At 46.1% G+C, this 18,744-nt stretch overlaps 1 protein-coding gene across 1 annotated transcript in view; it reads left to right on the top strand.

The window, feature by feature from the left end:
* Positions 1-10,038: 10,038 nt before the first annotated feature.
* Positions 10,039-18,744, top strand: part of FSTL4 (follistatin like 4) — a gene marked incomplete at its 5' end in the record, with an annotated part of 197,202 nt that continues 188,496 nt past the window's right edge. The window contains one exon of the mRNA XM_080627306.1: positions 10,039-10,167. Coding sequence (XP_080483432.1) covers positions 10,039-10,167 — 129 coding nt within the window. The remainder of the gene's footprint in view (positions 10,168-18,744) is intronic.

Raw genomic sequence — 18,744 nt, 5'->3', positions numbered from 1 at the left:
ATGGGTTCTAGCTGGCTGCTAATGGACTGACAATGAGATAAGTCTTCCAGGAGAGAAACCATCATTTTAGAGATGGAGTGGATGGCCTTTTAATTTTAAGGTATTACCAAAATCACACCTTTCACCTTTAAAAATGGTAAACGATCAGAGTCTTGTTCTAAATCATTTAATTGCTGTTAGAACCGAGCCTGGCTCCTGCTTCGCAGGGGTTTGTCTTTCTTACCGCTGATGGTGCCATTTCCATTGCTTAATTTTGCTTGACGAACGACATCCTCCTTGCTCGTGCTCCCTCCCAGCCAGCGTGCTGCCCATCTGTCTGCAGAGGCAATTTAAGGAATCTGTAGCAAATTCACCCTTGCTCATGTGTATTTCTTGATATACAGTGTAGATATGCACAGGCACAGAGTAAAGCATATTAAGCAACGGTGCGAAGTCGCTTTAGAAACCTTTCACATGTTTCACATGAGGCAGGCTCACATTTCATGCTGGTTTTACTTCATCTTTGGTGCATATTCTGTCATCTTCGCCTGTTTCATCCATCTGCATCTCTCTGGCACGGCGATTAGATGTCCTGTCCCTCTGACCGAGTGCCTGCTTGGCTGCTCTGTCATAACAGCTCTGAGAAAGCTCCTCACTTAAAGCTTTCTCTTGAAAACAAGCTTGAAAGGTCAACACATGCTCCAGAATGTGCATCAAGACTTTCTTATGACTTAGCTGTCCGTACAAATAGCCAAGGACCTTAGGAAAAAATACATTACTATTACTATTATCCATGTCAATGGATCAAAGTGGTTTCTTGTCTTCAGATAAATATTGATATAGAATCACGGAATGGTTTGAGTTGGAAGGGACCTTCAAAGCTCATCTAGTCCAACCGCCCTGTAATGAGCAGGGACATCTTCAACTAGATCAGGTTGCTCAGAACCACATCCAGCTCGTCCATCATTTTTGATGGGCTCTCATGTGCCCGTGGGAGAACAGACCAACAGAATATTCAGGGATGGGTAAACAGAGGAAAATGGGTGCTTTTCCCAAAGCCACAGCTCAGTCAATGGCCATGGGACCTGTTCATGCTCGTGCCTCCATTAGCCCACAGTTCACCTTGTGTATTTGGTTTCCCAGAGTGATGGAGATGGAGGGACCCACTGAAAGTTGCCACATCCATTTTAGTTCAGGTTTCTGGGGTTACTTATTTAAACCCTCCACATGTCCCATGCACAGCCACAAGCCAGCTGCTCTGACAACTAAGAAATAAGAAATGTGCCTTGGGTTCCTTGACATTTTCTATTCCAAACTTTGCCCAGTGGCTGATGGTACCTTCCTCCAAGTGACATATTGATTGTGGGTACACGTAGGGCGAGTATGATTGTGTTCAGTATTTTGAGCTCATCATCTGTTATCCCATTCTCATTGTCATCCGAGGCCCAGACGCTATCAAATTGGAAGCAGTAGCGTAGAAAATTACGAACAAATCAAAACAGACTACAGCTGTGAAATGAATCAAACTCCTGTTTCTGCCTTTAGTATTTCCTTTGGTATAAAACATCTTTTACAATGTATTTTTTGATTATTTGGAGCTCACAGCTACAAAGGCAGGGATGAAACACTGCGATCCAGCATCTGGGGCCGTTTGCCAAACAGAGCAATCACGTACTAAAACGTGATGAAGACAGAGAAGGACAGGTCCCCAAGGGCAGCACCTACTTAGGTCTGGTCCTTGACCCACTTTGACCACCCAAAGGACATGCCTCTGCTGCAGTGGCTCATCCATAGACATCCCATCTCCCACAGGAGAACAGCACCCACCAGAAACTCTTGCGTGTTTGCAGCTCTTGACCTTGGTCCTGTGCATTTGCTGCATCTTAAATGGAGTGATGGGGTTAGAAAAGCTCAAGTCTGAGCTCCATGTCAGCTTTTCAGAGCAGCCCCTCCATGCACTAACACCGTTCCCTGAGAGCAGGCTTTAAATATGTGTGTTTGTATGAAGATGACCACATTAAATTGAAGCAGAAATAAATGGTGATTTAACTGGCACAGATACACAAGGCTGACACAATCTCCAAAGGTTTGAGGCTGCTATTAAATTTGTTCCTCCTTATTAATTTGTGACCAAAAGGATAATGAAAAACTGGCAATTCTAAAGTTGACATAAAAAGTAAGAGATATACAGTTGGCATGGATAATTTTATGCGCTGTCAATGTGAAAAGGCTTTGCTAAATGTGTGTAGGCAAAGATACACACAGTCATCTTAATGAGCAATTAAAAGATGGACTCCTAATAATTGCATCGTGACTCTTGTCACATTTGTATTTGTTTAATATCTCTAGTTTTGGTTGAATCTGGTTTTGCGTCCCTATTTTAATCAGGTCTGATTTAGGCTCTTGGTTCAAATAACTGAAAGTGATGAGCATGAATCTTGTTGTTCTATTACTTCCTCTGCTTCTTGTTTCCAGTGAATACAATGTTCCTTTAAAAACTCATGTTTAATTACTGCGTTTAGCTATCAAGGCTGGACAAGGGGGGCAGGTGGGTGATTTGCTGTCATTCACAGTTGGAGTTTTCAAAGAGAAAACCTTATCTTCCTCTTCTGAACATCACTCTTAACAGGTTTTGGAAGTGCTTCAGATAGCTCGGGTGGTTTCCAGTTAACTCCTTTGCTGGTTGAAATCAGGGAGCCTCGGCTGTGTGCATTACTCTGTTGTGGTGGTGGTGTTCTTTATGTACAATAAGAGAGGACCATCTGTTCTTCAAAGCTCTTTCCCTTACCCTAACTGCTGTGGTCACCCTTGAATGCCGCTGTATCTTCAGTGACATGGAGCTGCCTTCCCGAGCGGTTTGAAATTTCCCATCAATTCGACTGAAATTTCCCATCAATTCAATCCCCATTCAAACCAACTGAGGTCTCATCAGTCAAAGCTGACAATAGGTTGCACGTTTCCAGCTCCTCTCTCCAAAGTACATGAGTGTGGGACAGGCCCAGGTCTCCCCTTCTTCACAGTCCTCAGACTTGCCTGCATCATATTGAACACACTGTCACTCGCAGCTTCCATTCCTCCAAACTTCCAGGGTTTTCTTGCTTTTCCGTATCTTTTTAACTGAGGGAAGGGAAGGGATGCATCAGTCTCATTTCAGTGAACAGGTTATCCTGTGTTTTCATGAAAAAACAATACAACTGCAGGCTTGTTTTTCCCCTTTCTCTGTATAAGAATCTTCTGCTTCTCAAGTCTGTCTTTAAAATCATCCATTTTTCTTTTCCTTCTCACTCCAATCACTGTTTTTTGGGCCTCTCCAATTCCCAGTTCAAAAGAAAGCAACAATTCTTTTGCTTCAAGCTCATCCAGCCCTGAAGATGAGGAATTTACCAGCTTTTCATTGCCAGCCTGCTCTGGAGCAAGCAGCAGTTTATTGCTCCTGCTGTTTGCTTTGCCCAGCCTATGCAAGGGGATGAAGCAGTGTGGGGGGACAGCAAAGCTCCTACAGCATCCTTTCTAAAACACCCCTTGGGATGCACCAGGATTCCACTGGGCTTTGGAAGGGTCTCAGGACAGATTGAAAGTGTTTGAGCTGGCTGGAGGGTGCAAGGAGGGGTGTCTGCCAGTTGCTTTTAATCACACACTGGTTTGGGTTGGAAGGGACCTTAGAGCTCATCCAGCTCCAACCCCTGCCACGGGCAGGGACCCCTTCCACTGGAGCAGCTTGCTCCAAGCCCCTGTGTCCAACCTGGCCTTGAGCACTGCCAGGGATGGCAGTGTTTTACGCTCCTTATTGAGGTGTCAAGATGCATGGCATGAAGATGGCAGGTCAAGCCCTTCTGGGGTCACACAGAAGCACGGCAGCTCCAGCCTGAGCATTTAGAACTGTGTCAGTGATGTAAAATGAGCAAAATGTGCCTGTTGCTACCAATGTATCATGGCAGGTATCACTCGGGCGAGCTGGTGGTGGTGGGGAAACATGATTGCCTCCTGGCTCCGTATCCTTATCCTCCAGCATGCCTGGATAGAAACTAACAGGGGCAGTGCAGGTACTTTAGATGTCTACCAATGCATCTCATGTTTATGTCTGTCTTTAAGACATACAGAGAGATTCCTAAATACTTCAAATTGACAGCACAGACCTATTTCCATAGAATAAATGATGTTGGTAAGCGGCAAGGCTTTTCTTCCTTCCCTTCAGGAAATGGGGAAGAGTTGTCTCCACTGATACGATTTCCGATTTCTTCCCTCAGGAAGAAGATCTCACTGGAGATAATGCATTTGTCTAAGATTAGATTTCAGCTTGATTCTTTTAAAACCTCAGATCTCTCAAACCGATGGGCCAGCTGTGAAATACGCACCCATTTCTTCTCTTCGGACGCAATGAATACTCCCTGCTTTATTCCATTTGTGATTTCTTTTTTTAATCCAAACCTTAAATCAGCCATTTCCGATCCTTTCCTGCCTAAAGAAGGAAAACCAGAGCAAAAACCACTCCAAGAGTCCCCACAAGCCCTTGTGCATGGTTTGGCTACAATAAGCTCAGCATTTCAGAGGTGCTGCATTGAATGCGGCAGAACTAAAGGTGTGACAGATTCTGTCGAGCCAACCTGTGCGATCACTGGTGTTTCCTGCAAAGAAAATAAAAAGTACAAAAAGAATTCATTTATTTTATATATATATTTTAAAAAAGAAATCTTATTCTCATGGGAGAGCCTTTTCTGTAACTTCCTGCCTAGCTCTGTGCAATGATTTTTCAATAAGAACAATTCCTTCTGGATTAGACCTTGTTTCTGGGGGTAGCCTGTGCCTTTTTAAACACCCAGACTAGGGGGTCCTGTCCTTTCCATGCTAAAGGTAATGACAAATCCAATTCAGTTCATCAGGATTCAGCTGAATCCTGATCCGGCTGAAGGATGGATTCCTTATAGGAAGAAACACCAAAAATTGGTGTGTTTTCTTGGGTCATTTATATCTCTCATGCGCTGAGGCAACTGCTGGTGTTACATCCATCACCTATGCATATGTCCAGTTCGTGCCTCACCCTTTTTGTAGCGTTTGAAGCCAAACACCCCAAGTCCCCTTTGTTCCTCCGCTGTGCCTCCCTCTCAATAAACATCCAGCCCTTTCTAAAAGATAAATAAGAAATTATCATACTGACTTTTATTCTGTTTCATTTTTGAAACCAGATGCGATGGTGAAGGGGAGGATGAATGAACGAATGAATGAATGAATGAACGGCAGCGTTTGCCTCTCTGTCGGACCCAGGGGGATGTGAAAACGAGACATCTTCGATGTGGAGAACCCTCAGAGGTGGGCTGTGGGGAAAACTCGGTTCTCCGTGGGGTCACCCCGCACCGTGCACGGCAGCTGCCTCATCCCGCCCAGTTCCGGACCAGCTCCGTCTCACCTCTCAGCGGCTCTCACTGGCATGGGGGGGGTGTGTGTGTCATTGGGGGTGCCCACCCCCTCGGGGGTCCCCCCGCTGTTTGTGCTGCGCGCCCAGCCCCGCACCTCTGGTACACACATACAGGGATACTCCAACAGACACCCCGATACCCACCGTGTCCCTGCCGCGCTGCCCGCACCGCCCCCCCCCTACAGCCCCGACGGGTCCCCCCCCTCCGCCGCTTGCCCCGAGGGGGCGGTCCCGCCGTCCCCGCACAGGTGCTGGCGATTGGGTGGAATATGCAAATGCGGCGCTGACGTCAGGCGGCTCCGGCCCAGAGAGCACAAATAGGGCCGGCCCCGGCCCGCGCCGCGGACTCAGCTTCCGCCGTGCCCGTCCCGGCGCCGCCGAGCCGCCCCGTTCCCGTCCGCAGGTGAGTGCCGCGGGGCAGCGCTCCCCGCCCCGGGTTGTGCGGCACCGCGGGGTTCCGCTGCCGCTCCGCGCCCGGCGGACCGGAGCGCTGCCGTCCCCGCCCGGGCTGCGGGGAGCGCGCCCGTGGGAACCGCGCTGCTTTCCGCTCCGCGAGTGAGGGCAGCGCTCGGGGCTCCGGATGCCGCCGCTGCCGCCTCCCGCAGACTCCCCCATCCGGGCGCGGTAACAGGTGGGCGCCCGCCGCGGGGCGGGGAGGGACGGACGGGTTTAGGGGGATGTCGCCTCCCCCCTCCCATCCTGAATGGGGGGCAGGAGGTGGAAGTGGTGCCCGTGGGGCCGACGCGGCTCCCGCCCCTTGGATGCGGAGGGCAGCGTGGGGGTCGCCCTTTTACCCCAGCCCTTGCCGGGGCCGTGGCGCTGCCGCCGTCGGTGGGGCACGGAGCCGGGCGGCGCGTCCCGCCGCGGTAGCGAGCGGCGCCGGCTTTTCCCTTTGCTCCCGCTGGGGGGCGCCGTGGTGCCGGCGGCCCTTCCCGCGGGACGCCCCGTCGGGCCCCGCTGCACGCCGCGGGCAGCGGCAGCAGAAAGCGGTGGTGCTTTGGTTTATGAGGTACGTTAATATGTCGGATGCTTTAATTTATCGGAGGTACCGCGCTCCTTCCCCGCTGGTCTCACATGCTGCTGCGCCGTGGAAATAAACGGTTTTCCCGTGGTGCGAACGGGAGGGATGGTTGGGACTTATGTAAGCATAACCTGAGAGCAAAGCTGTGATTGAAACACACGAGAGTCATGGAGGCAGCCTTGAGAGCAAAGATTAATACCTGTGAGGTTTAGGGGCTTCTTGGCAGTCCTTCATCCCTGCTGAATTGGTGTTCCCTGCGTTTTATGTAGGAGCATCAAAGTGTCTCGGAGAATTTAAAGAACAAGTGAAATATGCTTAAATATGCTTTTGCTCAAATGGAACGTCTGGTTTGTACTTAAACATCGCAGCTGGTTCCAATGAGTTCTTAATGCATCAAAACTTTGAGTAATGTATCTAGGATACTGTGAACAGCTGATGGAATTATTTGGCTTCATTATGTCTCGCTAAAAGGTTAGCTTCAAAAGGATTTATCTCCTTAATTTTGTAGCACTTGTAGCACTCAATAAGAAATTATGGTCATCAGAATTCTTTTACAGGTCATAAAAATGCTGTTTAGACAAGGCTGAAGCAGTTGAAACAGTTGATGGCAGAGGAGCTGAGGACCAGATTCTTATCTGATGTTACAAGAGCTGGTTTGACAAAGTGAAATGTTTGGTCTGAAAGCTCTCCTCTTGCTGTAGCAGCAGTCATAACTTAAGGTAATTAAGTTCAACCTTTTTCTTTCTAATGTGAGGCTTGTTGGAGATTACTAAAGGCTGTTGTGAGCTAGTAATTTCCCTCAGCTAAAAATAAGCTGCAATTTAAGTAGCCCCCAAACCAACCCAAATAACAGCTTTTGGCAAATTCTTTCCTTTTATTAGTCACCATAACTGAATTCTTAATGCTTCTGTGCCGTGGAGGAAAAAGTTGTGGGATCTTCACAGTAATCTGCCTGCTTGGCTGCGTGTCATGGAAGTACTTAAAACAGTTTTCTCCACTCAAATGGGCAAGGTCCTCTTTCTGTTCCAAGGTGACCCTTTTTGCTTAAAACTTGCACTCTAAGCCCTGTGCTTGTGTCTTCGGCAGCGGGATGCTGCCAGTCTGGGCACTGAATGTAGGAGCCTTTGTGTTTGAGCTTCATCAGATAACAAACTGCTTGTGGGAGGTAAAGCAGTGCTGGCCTCAAGGAGGGCTGTAACAGTGCTCTAGCTCAGAGGAAGAAACCCCAGCCTTTAGGTGAGCTCTTAGTCTTTGCGTAGTATCATCTTTAACATAAGAGCCAAAGCTGGTTTGGAAATCACCCCCCTGAAGCTGAAGGAAATGTGTCACAAATGGATGTGATGCTCAACTTTGTTTGCTTCCCAGCATCTGCATTGCAATGCCCAGTTTCTGCATTACAGAGCAGATTAAAGTCTGTTTGTCTGCTCACGCAGTAAGGCCAGGAGGTGTGTGATAGGTCCCTCTCCACCCCAGCTCTTGGGAGACCTCTAGTCTTCAGCCACCAATATTGCTCACTTATTTTCTGAGTGGAATTACTTGTTTTATGCAGACATTGCCATGTGCAGGATTTACTTGGGCAGTGCTGTCTGTGCAGGCTCCGAATCTGTCCCTTCTTCAGGTGAAGAGAGGAAACGGGTAGTCAAACTTGTCTGAGTTCACTGTGGTGGTCCAGATCTGTTCCATCAATTAGAATCTTTCTCTTGACTCGGTAGCTGTATTGTGTGATGCAGCTGCAGAACAGGTTCTGCAATGAGCCTTCCTCCTAGCTCAGGTTAAGGCGATGCTGAGCTGTGGTTTAGGATGCCAAGTAGCATGAAAATGCTGTATGATTTCAGGCTTAACCGTCACTTGGTATTTACAGTATACATTTGTTGCTTGGTTTAGGCTCTTCAGATATATAACATGTATTAGTGTGTCCCCTCTTGCTATGAGCGAGAGCAATTAGTGTACTGTCAGTCAGCATGCAATAAATGTAAGTGATTTCTAAACTGACTGGAGAAAGATGTTCCACAAATCCCATTTATAAACCAGCCAGAGTTTTCTAGTGGTAGAGGCTGCCCTTTCAGTTTCATTGGTGTTATAATCATCCTAATCCAAACACCATCATGTTTTCAAGCAGTTGGTTATTTACTAAATACACATGAAAGTAGCTGGTCCCTTGTTTTGCCGATTGTCATTTCAAGCAGGGTACGAGTCAGAGGTCTCTGAACTGCGAAGTGAAAGAGTTGTTTGCTGTGATGGTATCAACTGAGCATACAAAATACCTCCATAAAAACCATGAGGAGCAGCCTTGCTGTGCAAGAGCGATTCGTAACGTAACAATGTACTTGTCGCTTATTGATATAGTGACTTTGGTTTATTAAACATTTATTTGTAGTCCCAGCAACACTGAGCTTTCTAATTGGAATTTAGAAAGCCTAATAAATTTTGATTTCATCCCGAGTGCTCTCAATTCAGGGTGTTTACATGAGTGCTGGGGAAAAGCAGTGCCTGAGCTGCATGGGTGCATGGTGAAGGCTGTGCTCCTGTTGATGCTCTTAGGCAGACAGAGTCCCTGAGACCAAGTCGGTGCTGGTGTAAATGGTCATGGCTCCAAAATGAATAGTGATGCAGCTGCAGCACGTACCTGGTGTGAAAACACTGTAAAATGAGTCCTGTCAAGATAAGGTATGTCATGGGGACTTAATTAATCTAGGTTTAATTTTGACATTAGCAGGTAACTTGCCTTACTAATGTATATAGCTCAAACCAAGCAGCAGCCTGTCACTTGCACACTATAGAAATCGTAGAATCCCAGACTGGTTTGAGTTGAAGGGACCTTAAAGCTCATCCAACTCCAACCCCGTGCCATGGGCAGGGACACCTTCCACTAGAGCAGCCTGCTCTAAGCCCTGTTCAGCCTGGCCTTGAGCATTTCCAGGGATGGACCATGCAATCTTCATGGGTTCTGTGACCATCGAAGGGAGGAAATGGCTATTTGTGTGTTTTGGGGCTCAGCTCAGACCCTGGCTGGTCTTGCAAACTCAAGTGTAGCCTAATGGGGGGGCAGTGGCTGCATCTGCTCGAGACACTGGCATCCTCTGAATGAGGGGAATAATGATATTTCTATGGTTTCTCCAGTGGTCAAAGAAGTGAATGGGGGTGTCTGGGGCTTTCCTAAAGGTCTGCTGAGAATGAGTCCTCACTAGGAGCAACCCTCTGCTGCTGGGGGGTCTGGAGATGGGATGAGGTCACCCTTCAGCCTTCTCAGTGCCACAGTACTGTGTTTTGCTGTGGTTTGCTTTTGGATACTGTAGTTAGATTCAGAAGTCCCAGGGCTCTGTTTCTGCGGGTGCTTTGTGGCAGAAGACTGGGAACAGCGTGTCCTGTGGGGGTTAGTTTTGGGATAAGTGTTTCACAGAGATGCTGTAATGTGGGAATTCATTGCCAGAGCATTGACGAGTGCAAGACAGGAAAATGAGTGCTTTGCTGCATGTTCTTTGGGAGTCTGCAAAGCTCCATTGACACTGCCCTAGCGTGGACAGGCTCCATCACCTGAAGCTTCGGCTGTGTTACTGAGTCTGAGCTGGGTTTTGTTGTGCAATGATTGCTTTATGACTGTCCTCTTGTTTTCAACAGGCGTGAAATGATGAGATCAAGAAGCTTTTGGTTACCTCTTGTATTGCTTGGGGTTTCCCTGCTGGTCACGAGGGGATGGCTGGCTGAAGACAGGAGCAGAAGGCTGTATTTGGATGCAGGGAGATCGCATCAGGAGGTACTGTACACCCACTGCTGCTGCAGTTACAACTCCTGTGTTTCTAGTTTTGTGCTGTGTTCAGGCTCTTTGTATTGTGAAAACGGAAAACAAGTGAGGGCTTATTCATGTATATTTGTATGAAACTAAGGAGATCAGTGAAGAAACAGTGAAACAGAAGCTCCTACACTTACTGAATATACTTGATATCATTCTGGGAGGGAAACTGTGCCAGGTCGAGATGCTGGGTTTGCCCCAAAGATGTTATGATGTGCTCTGTCCTGGGCTGGGGACCTCTGTTTCCTGCTTTATCTGCTGTTGGGACCAATGACGCTATGTAAAACAGGCAAACTTATCCTGGCTCTTCATTTGGGTCACTGGCCCTTTGGGTGAAACCTGGAAAAAGCCCTTTTGCTGCTTAAAAAGAGGAAAATGGAGCCATAGGTGGTTCTGAGAGAACCAACAAAGTTACTGCTGGATTGGTTCCCTCCTGACCCTCTGATGTTTGAACCTCTGCAATGTGCAGAGTAATTGGAAAGGAACCAAGAACCATATCGAGGGATGGGGATCTTTGTCCAGCTGAAGAGGACCCCTGATGCCTGAGTTGATGGGGTGGTAAGACTCTTCATGCACTCATGCAGGACAGTAGTGCACTCCTCAGCATTCCATCCCTGGGCTTATGAAAGTGGAGAAGCAACTGTTTTGAGTGCTGAAGGTGACAGTGTTGGCTTTCGTTGCAATGATGTGGATTAAGCAGGTCCCCATTCTGATCGATGTCCAGCGTGGGCTGTCCCAGTGGGGATGGTGGCTTTCTGGGGCAGAGCTCACCGTGTGCCTTGCTGCACAGATGTGGGTAGGCTCAGATTTTCAAGTCTGAGGCATGCAGATCAGGCTATAAAAATCTGGGAATGTGACTTTCATGGAAAGAAAACAATGAATACTGGAACAATTTTAGCTATTTAATTAGTCCCTGATTATCATAGGTTTGTTAAATGATTGCTCAAATGCCTGGAAGTGGGAGGTGGTGGGGGAGGCAAGGGAAAGGAGGCATTGCTATTTTTTAGCTGCCATTGCCTACAACAGTTATGTACTGGCAGACACATTAGTCAGTGCCAGGCTAATGATAAGCTCTTGATGGATTCGTGCTGCAATTGGATCTGTTTAAGCCTCAGGATTTTGTTCTAGTTGGAGAATCTCATTTCTCCCAGTCACATCCCATCTACAAATACCCACAGTTGTGTGCGTTAGTTCAATAAAGCAGTTTAAGCCAATTAAGAAGGTGCTTTTTGCTGCTTAGCAGGACTCAAATATCATTTCAGTGAAGCTGGGGATCTGCAGTTCCAAGTTCTGTCTCAGGTGTACTTCTTCCTTGAAGTATCCATCCTCTGTTCTGTAGAAGTGAGGAAAAGCGGCTCCCCTCCACACCTGCACTGTTGTTTCGTTGCTGTGTAGACTCGGGTAGTACACTGGAACTCTGCTAAACACGTTCTTGTATTGTCTTAGATCACTTTTGCTTTATTAAAAGCAACCAAATATTTTGCATGCTTTTGTATTCAGAAAGATCTCGTTCTGCACTAATCATAGAATCACAGAATAGTTAGAGTTGGAAAGGACCTTAAGATCATCCAGTTCCAACCCCATGGGCAGGGACACCCCACGCTAAACCAGGCCACCCAAGGCCTCATCCAACCTGGCCTTGAACACCGCCAAGGATGAAGCATTCACAACCTCCCTGGGCAACCCATTCCAGTGCCTCACCACCCTCACAGTAAAGAATTTCTTCCTTAGATCCAATCTAAACTTCCCCTGTTTCAGTTTGAACCCGTTACCCCTTGTCCTGTCACTACAGTCCCTGATGAAGAGTCCATCCCCAGCATCCTTGTAGGCCCCCTTCAGATACTGTGTATTAGCTTTGATTTTTTTGAAGACGTTACTCTGTGGAATTAATTCCATTAGTCCAATGATCTGCTCAAACAAGAACTGTAGCACTATTATATTTGAAAGACGTTAATTCATTCGATCTTCCTCTAAAAAAGCTTGAAGTGATTGTACCAATTACTTGATCTTGCTGGAGGTGAGAAGGTCTAAGGTAGAAATGTATTTGTTCAGATTTGCACAGAATTTAGCATGAAAGTTTCTAATGTTCAGAGAATGCAGTTGAAATGGCTTCAAGGGATGTAAGTTAGAATGTAGATTTGAAAGGGAACTGTACAGAAAGCTTGTTCCACAAGCTTGGTACGGCGTGGTACGAAACACCAGGATGAATCTGGAAGCCCTGAACAGAGCTTTTGGGTACGTCAGTGCAATTGAGATCCCCTTTTGAGAGGAAAGCAGCAGTTCTTATGTTATCATTCAGAAAATAGCTTAGCCATGATACCTTTTTAATAAAGAAACATCACCTGAAATCATCTTCTTGTGACATTGGCCTTTGTTCAGGTGGGAGCTCCTTATTCCTGAGGAGTTTGTTACCAACTTTGTGGTTTGGTTAATATACAGTTCCATTATCACGTGTTTAAAACATTGAATCCCAAACAGAAAAGCTCCTGGCAATGCACTAAAATTGCTTTAAAAATGTGTAAAGGGTTAATTTCCAGGTCAAATAGTTTGAAGTGTGCTCTGATCTTAAATTCCTCAGAACTTCATCAAAGCAAACGCTTGGGTATGGGTCACTGACCTTCACTAATACTTGTTGTGATCTACATAGGAACAAGTTTATGGCATCAAAACCACTGCTTAATTTATGTTGTGATTGCTAAATCGATTTCTTCATGGTCTGTGGTGGAATTATTGCAGTTGTGCTTTGCATTTATAATGGGAAAATGAGTCTTGAGGCCATAGACTGCAATAGACAGCCCTTCTGGCTGAGAAATTAACTCTCTAACATACAAATGGCATGTAAATAGGCTGATTTCTTGATGCTCAGCCTCCCATCTCTCAAGTTTAGGGGGTGTTCCATAGAAAATCTGGACTATTTTTAGTCCTGATTTAAACAGTAAGCACGTGCCTGCAGTCTGGAATGCCATGGGTGTAGAATGAGCTACAATGGAAAACCTGATTAAAACAAGGGCAATGTTAGGATTTAATTGAAAGCTGCAACTTGCCTGGCCCACATTAATGTTTTAGAATGCTGCTGTCACTTTTACTTTGTGAGACTTCCCATAGGCTGGTTCCAGAGGGAGCTGGAAAGCTCTTGAAGCTCCTGAGTGCTGTGCATGGATTTGTGTGGAGCTGGGAGGTGCAGCTTCCCGGGGCTTGAACCATCATGGGACTAAATCCTACTGAGTGGAATGGATGCCCAAGACCAAGGCTTGTTTTTGTGCTAATGGATGTAGCAGACATGCTCAGTTTTAAAAGTACCATAGCTTTCTAACTGGCACTTGGAAGGTATTGGCTGTGTATGTTATCCATCATCTGACTTGTTTGTTAGTTAGGACTTGGAGATTTTAAGCAGCTGAAGACTACAGCTGATTATTTCAAGGAGCAGAGGAGTCATGGGGGTAATGTTGTGCTCCTTCCCCCAGCAAAGTGTTATTTCCTAATGTGGCAGGCTAGGAAAGGAGGGCTTTGGGAGGTAAGGTGAGAAATTGCGAATGCTTCTGATGAAAGCTTTTGCTTCTAATGCGACTAGAAGCATGATTTCAGAGCATGAGCTTGCAGTGAGACAGGCACAGTGCATCACTTTTATATGCAGGTGAAGATCTAATATCCTGGTATTTATTTAAAGAATTATTAGTAGTAATGTATTCTCTGCCATGAGTGTGTGCTGTTCCTGCTTGTAAGTCAGTTTGGAGAAAGGAAGGAAAGAACCAGATTTGAATTCAAATCTATGCTGGGCTGCCTGCTCCCGTCTTACACATTAGTGAAGGTAAAAGGAGGCAAGACTTACATTTATGTTTTTATCACTTTGGTATGTAATGATAATTCACTCCTTGTTACCTGCATTGATGTGGTATCTCTAGCAAGCTGTAATCACTGTTTGTAGACCATTCTAAATCGTAACTAGCGTGTTATCCCTGAAGCCTTTGCTCTGAGTGCTGGTTATCAGAGTATCTGCAGCTCAAGGTGCTGGGGAATGTTTTCATAGTATTTGGATGCACATGTTGGGGTCCTTCCTCTGTATCCCCAAACCCCATCTACCCCCTCCCAAGTACCCAGCGGGTTTAATAAATGCTGTATCTTAAGGGATGGTACCCAGAAGGTTTAATAAGTGCTGTAGCTGTGGGATGCTGTTATGCTTGAAGTACTAGAAAAGTTGAATATTGGCTTACTCGGAACAAAGCGGGTACTGTGTACTTGAATAACAGCATCAAGTTAGAAGGATTTTAGGTTATGTTCATGGATGTGGCTCAATAATAAGTACTGGAGATCGTCAGGACACAATTATAGCACAACTTAAAAGGTGAAAACCTCCGGCCCCTTACAAATCCTGGTTCTGTATTTGTTTTTAAGCTTGTGGTAAGATGCGGTGTGTGATACCACTCTGTGGTCCTGCACTGCTTTCTGGGATCAATCGCCTTCCACCTAACAGCAACCAGGACCCCAGGTGCCCTCCCTGCAGTTTAGGTGATGCCCTGGGTGCTAATGACCTTGCATTCGGGTGCTGTAGCTGGTGCTTGGATGCTGTTCCTTGGGGAGAGCAGGGACCATGTGGCATAAACTGACCCCAGGAACCACATCTCAGTAAGTTTTTCTTTCTCTCGCAGTTGAGTAACTGTGGAAAAAATCATACTTAAGTGAGGGAATGCAGGTGTATTCCTGAAGCAGAGAATAAGACCAGGGTAAAACACCTTGCACATAAAGAAATCTAAGGCAGTTTTAACTTGGCTATGATGTGGCAGAGGGTTACATGTTCTGATGCTCTGTTCAGAAGCTACTTAACCTTAAAAGACTAACTATTGACTGATTGTTTTCCAGATGTAGCATATTCTCCCTTAAAAGCTGTAGCAGTAGTTTTAGAAGGGCAATAGTTCTACTTCAAGTACTTTCTACCATAAAGCAGGGGAGTTTTCACTTTATTCAATTAGGAAGGGTACATCTGCAAATCTGTGATTTCCAAAACTTAGCATCCCATGAGCTTCCCTATGACAGTGTGGAAATTTATGGAGCTGTACCTGGGTTTCTCCTCTGAAGTCTGGAGATAGTGAGTGAAATCAGAGATGTAGCACTCATCTCAATTAGCTGCCGTATGGACGAGCAGATGATCCTGTGTGATGCAAGACATCAGAGCTTCTCTCAGTGTTTGCACCAGACAGAACAAACCTAAATTGCCAGCATCTGTACTGGTAGCAAGCTTTCTCTAAGCAGCAGTATATGATTTATCTTCTTTTCCTTATGCCTGCTCAAAAAAAGAGATGAAGGAGATGTCCTGTGCCTCATTAGCATCTTGAAAATAGTCTTTGTGCATAGCTTTATAAACAGAAAATCCTCATTGCCTGGGTATTACTCATAACCGCTGCAAATACTACAATCCGTATGCAGAGTGCCTCCCCTCGCCCTGCACTGATGGCAGAGTAATGATCTTGACCCCCGCACTTGAGATAAGGAAGAGCATGCTCTGAAAGGGAAGCAAATATCCCCAGGATGATGGTCTATTAATAGGAACAGGCACTTCTTTGTTAATTGGCTAAATGAGTCAGGGCTGTATATTTAGGAATCGTACAGTGGATGGTCTGATCCTGAGAGCAGGTCCCTGGAGACTTGGTGTGTGCAGAAGTAACATCTAATTTAGGGATGGACGCAGCACGAGCCCGCTGCATGTGCTGAATTTGATTTATCCCCTTGCACAAGCACTGCAGTCTCTGCTACAAAGTAAGAGGGTTGCTACAGTCCAGTGATACAGGCAGCGTGTGGATGTAAAATGTTACCTCAGCTGCATCTCTTCCATCTGCTGCATTAATAGGGCATTTTTGGCAGTGTCCCCTATGTTAACCTTTGTTTGTGGTCTTAAGGGACTCCTGACTAAATCTGCATTTAAAAGAGCAGGAGACTGAAAACACTGCAAGGTTTGCTGTTCTTGAGGGCAGTTGGTACCTGTTTGGTACCAGACTTGGTGCATATTAGGCATTGTGCTGTGGGATCAGAGGCTGACAAGAAGGATGGCAAATGCACAGCTGTATACAAATCTGTGTGCGTACTGGTTTGCAAATGGAGGAAGCTGGGAAAGAAAGAGACCTACAGAGAGAAACTGTACTGCAAAGATGTGAGCCTTAAAATACTACATTGAGCTATTGCTCAGGGATTGCTGCCTATGTGCCTCTGCATGCTGGTTTATAAGTATTCATCCTCTGGTGTTAGTCAAGGGAAAACTAGGAAGAAATAGCAGACAGGAACTTGTCTTTCCCAATTTCAAGCCTAATTGTGACTGTTTAATTATGAAGCTTGCAAAGTGTGCTCACTTTTCTCTTCAAATTAGAATGCAGGAAATTGCATGTGGCCAATTGTGGATGTGCAGGGACAAAAGGAAAAACTGTTAATGGAAAAATCAGGGAACAGTCCTTTCTCCATCCCTGTTGGTAGCTTGTCTGTGTGCGTTGCATGTCATTTACAAGCCAAGTGCAAAGTACTATGTAGCTGCTGTAATTTATGCTGGTGCTAGTCTCTGCATGTGTTTCAGAGCAGCCTTTTAGGAGCCTTGTCCCATGCCCCATCTCATATTGTAGTGGGTTGGCATATTTTTATTTAAGGCTGCTAAGGGGATGTATTATACACACACCTTAATGGTTAGTCCATGGCTGTAAGAGCCAGGTTAATAGACTGCTTTTAATCATGCACAGCATCTTCTAGTGATGTGACTGTACATGCATTAAATAGTTATAAATTCTAGATACCTAGTGACATGTTTTTAGCCTGCTGTAGATAACATTACTTGCCTACAGGCTAGACTGTCGTTTTCCTGGAGCTGAGAAGGGGTTTGAGCAGCTTGTTTGTGTGTCTGCATCTTGTCCCCACTCCCATGGGTATCTTAAAGCTTTGGGGAAGCTCTGCTTCATCCTGTGCTTCCTGCAGACAGTCCTGGACCAGCTTTGTGTAGAGGCAGTCCTGGTTCAGCTTTGTTTCTGAGAGACACCTCCCCTTTGGCCATGCTGTGATAATAACTTTGTGTAGTTGGAGCATCCATGTGACTGTTTTGCTCTGCCTGCTCAGTCCTTGGCTGGAGAGAATAGGGGGATGTTATTAATAGATGTGGGAATTAGGTTTCTATGTGACAAACGGTTCTTGCAGCTTGGTACAGCAATTTTTTGGTTGTCATAGATCACTTTTATAATCAGGAATTAACCCTATAAAGCTGAGAGGAATCATAGCATCCCGGACTGGTGTGTGTTGGAAGGGACCGTAAAGCTCATTCAGTTCCAGCCCCTGTCACAGGCAGGGACACCCTCCACTAGAGCAGATTGCTCCAAGCCCCGTGCAACCCGGCCATGAACTTCCAGGGACAGGGAGCATGCACATGGTCCTTCCTTGCCCCCCCCGTTTGCTCGAATGTAGCTCTAAAAAGCAAAAGCAATCAACCGCTGGTGGGCATTGGTGTAATGAAGCTAGGCTGAAATGATTGTAACGGCAATTGGTATTAATAGTGTAGTGGTGGTTCCATGTTTTCTGGGCTTCACTTGGTAGAGACATTACAGAGCTCAACTGTAGGAGAGTTGAAGCCAAGTCTTCCATTAAACCCCAACAGTCAGAGGAGAGAGAAGTAAAATACAGTACCAACTGTGATGCCTGTTTCTCCAGTGGGGTCAGGAGGTGGGGGCCTCCTGCTTCAGCAGCAGAAGCTCACATAGCCTTCCCCCCGCAACTGGGATTTATAGGGAGAAGAAGCTGTTGCCTTGTATAGTGCGCAATATGTTATTTGTAGGGGTACAGGACAAATGTAGATATGTTTTTATAGAGATGTTTAAACATTTTATTTACACTGACACCAAACAACCTGAAAGCTGTTTTGCTGCTTGGATCCCTCACTAATGACTGTCAGTAAATCTGTTTGCGGCACTCTGGTTACCATGCACTGTACTACATTGCGTATTCCCTCTGTGTAGTTGTATTTTAACTCCGCACAATGAAGCGTCCCCCCCGCCCTGTGTTTGTTCTGAATGGAATCTGATTTTTCATTCCAGAAGTGCTCTGCTCATCCGTGGGCCCATGATTCAGCATTAATCAGCAGCCTGTAACACAAACCAGCTATTACGGCTTGGCAGGACGTTGAGATGCTGTCTTTTGAAAGACTGGCATTCCCTTTCTATGAGAGCAGAAAGGGGCTTTGTTGTTAAATGGCAGGAGGTTCACACAGATGCCTGTGCGACGCATGGCAGCTACAGGGGGTGAGCTGTAGCTCTGGTTTGTATTGTTGTTTTGTCCTCCAGGTCCAGGTTGGGTTGGTAATTGCACTTGATGACACTACATCACCTCTCTGCCATTGGCGCTGGGTTGGTTGATCTTCTGGAGTTGCACTTTTTCAGTAGCTACATGTCTGGTGGAACCAAATACTGGAGCAAACACACTGCATCGATTTGCACATAATGATTAGGCATTTCAGATACAGAACAGAAGGACCTTTTCTTCTGCGTTCAATTAACTGACATTAAAAAGCAGGCAAATAGGTGT

Source organism: Psittacula echo, assembly GCF_963264785.1.
Source record: "Psittacula echo genome assembly, chromosome: 11".
NCBI lineage: Eukaryota > Metazoa > Chordata > Aves > Psittaciformes > Psittacidae > Psittacula > Psittacula echo.
This window is presented reverse-complemented; position numbering and strand designations above follow the sequence as displayed.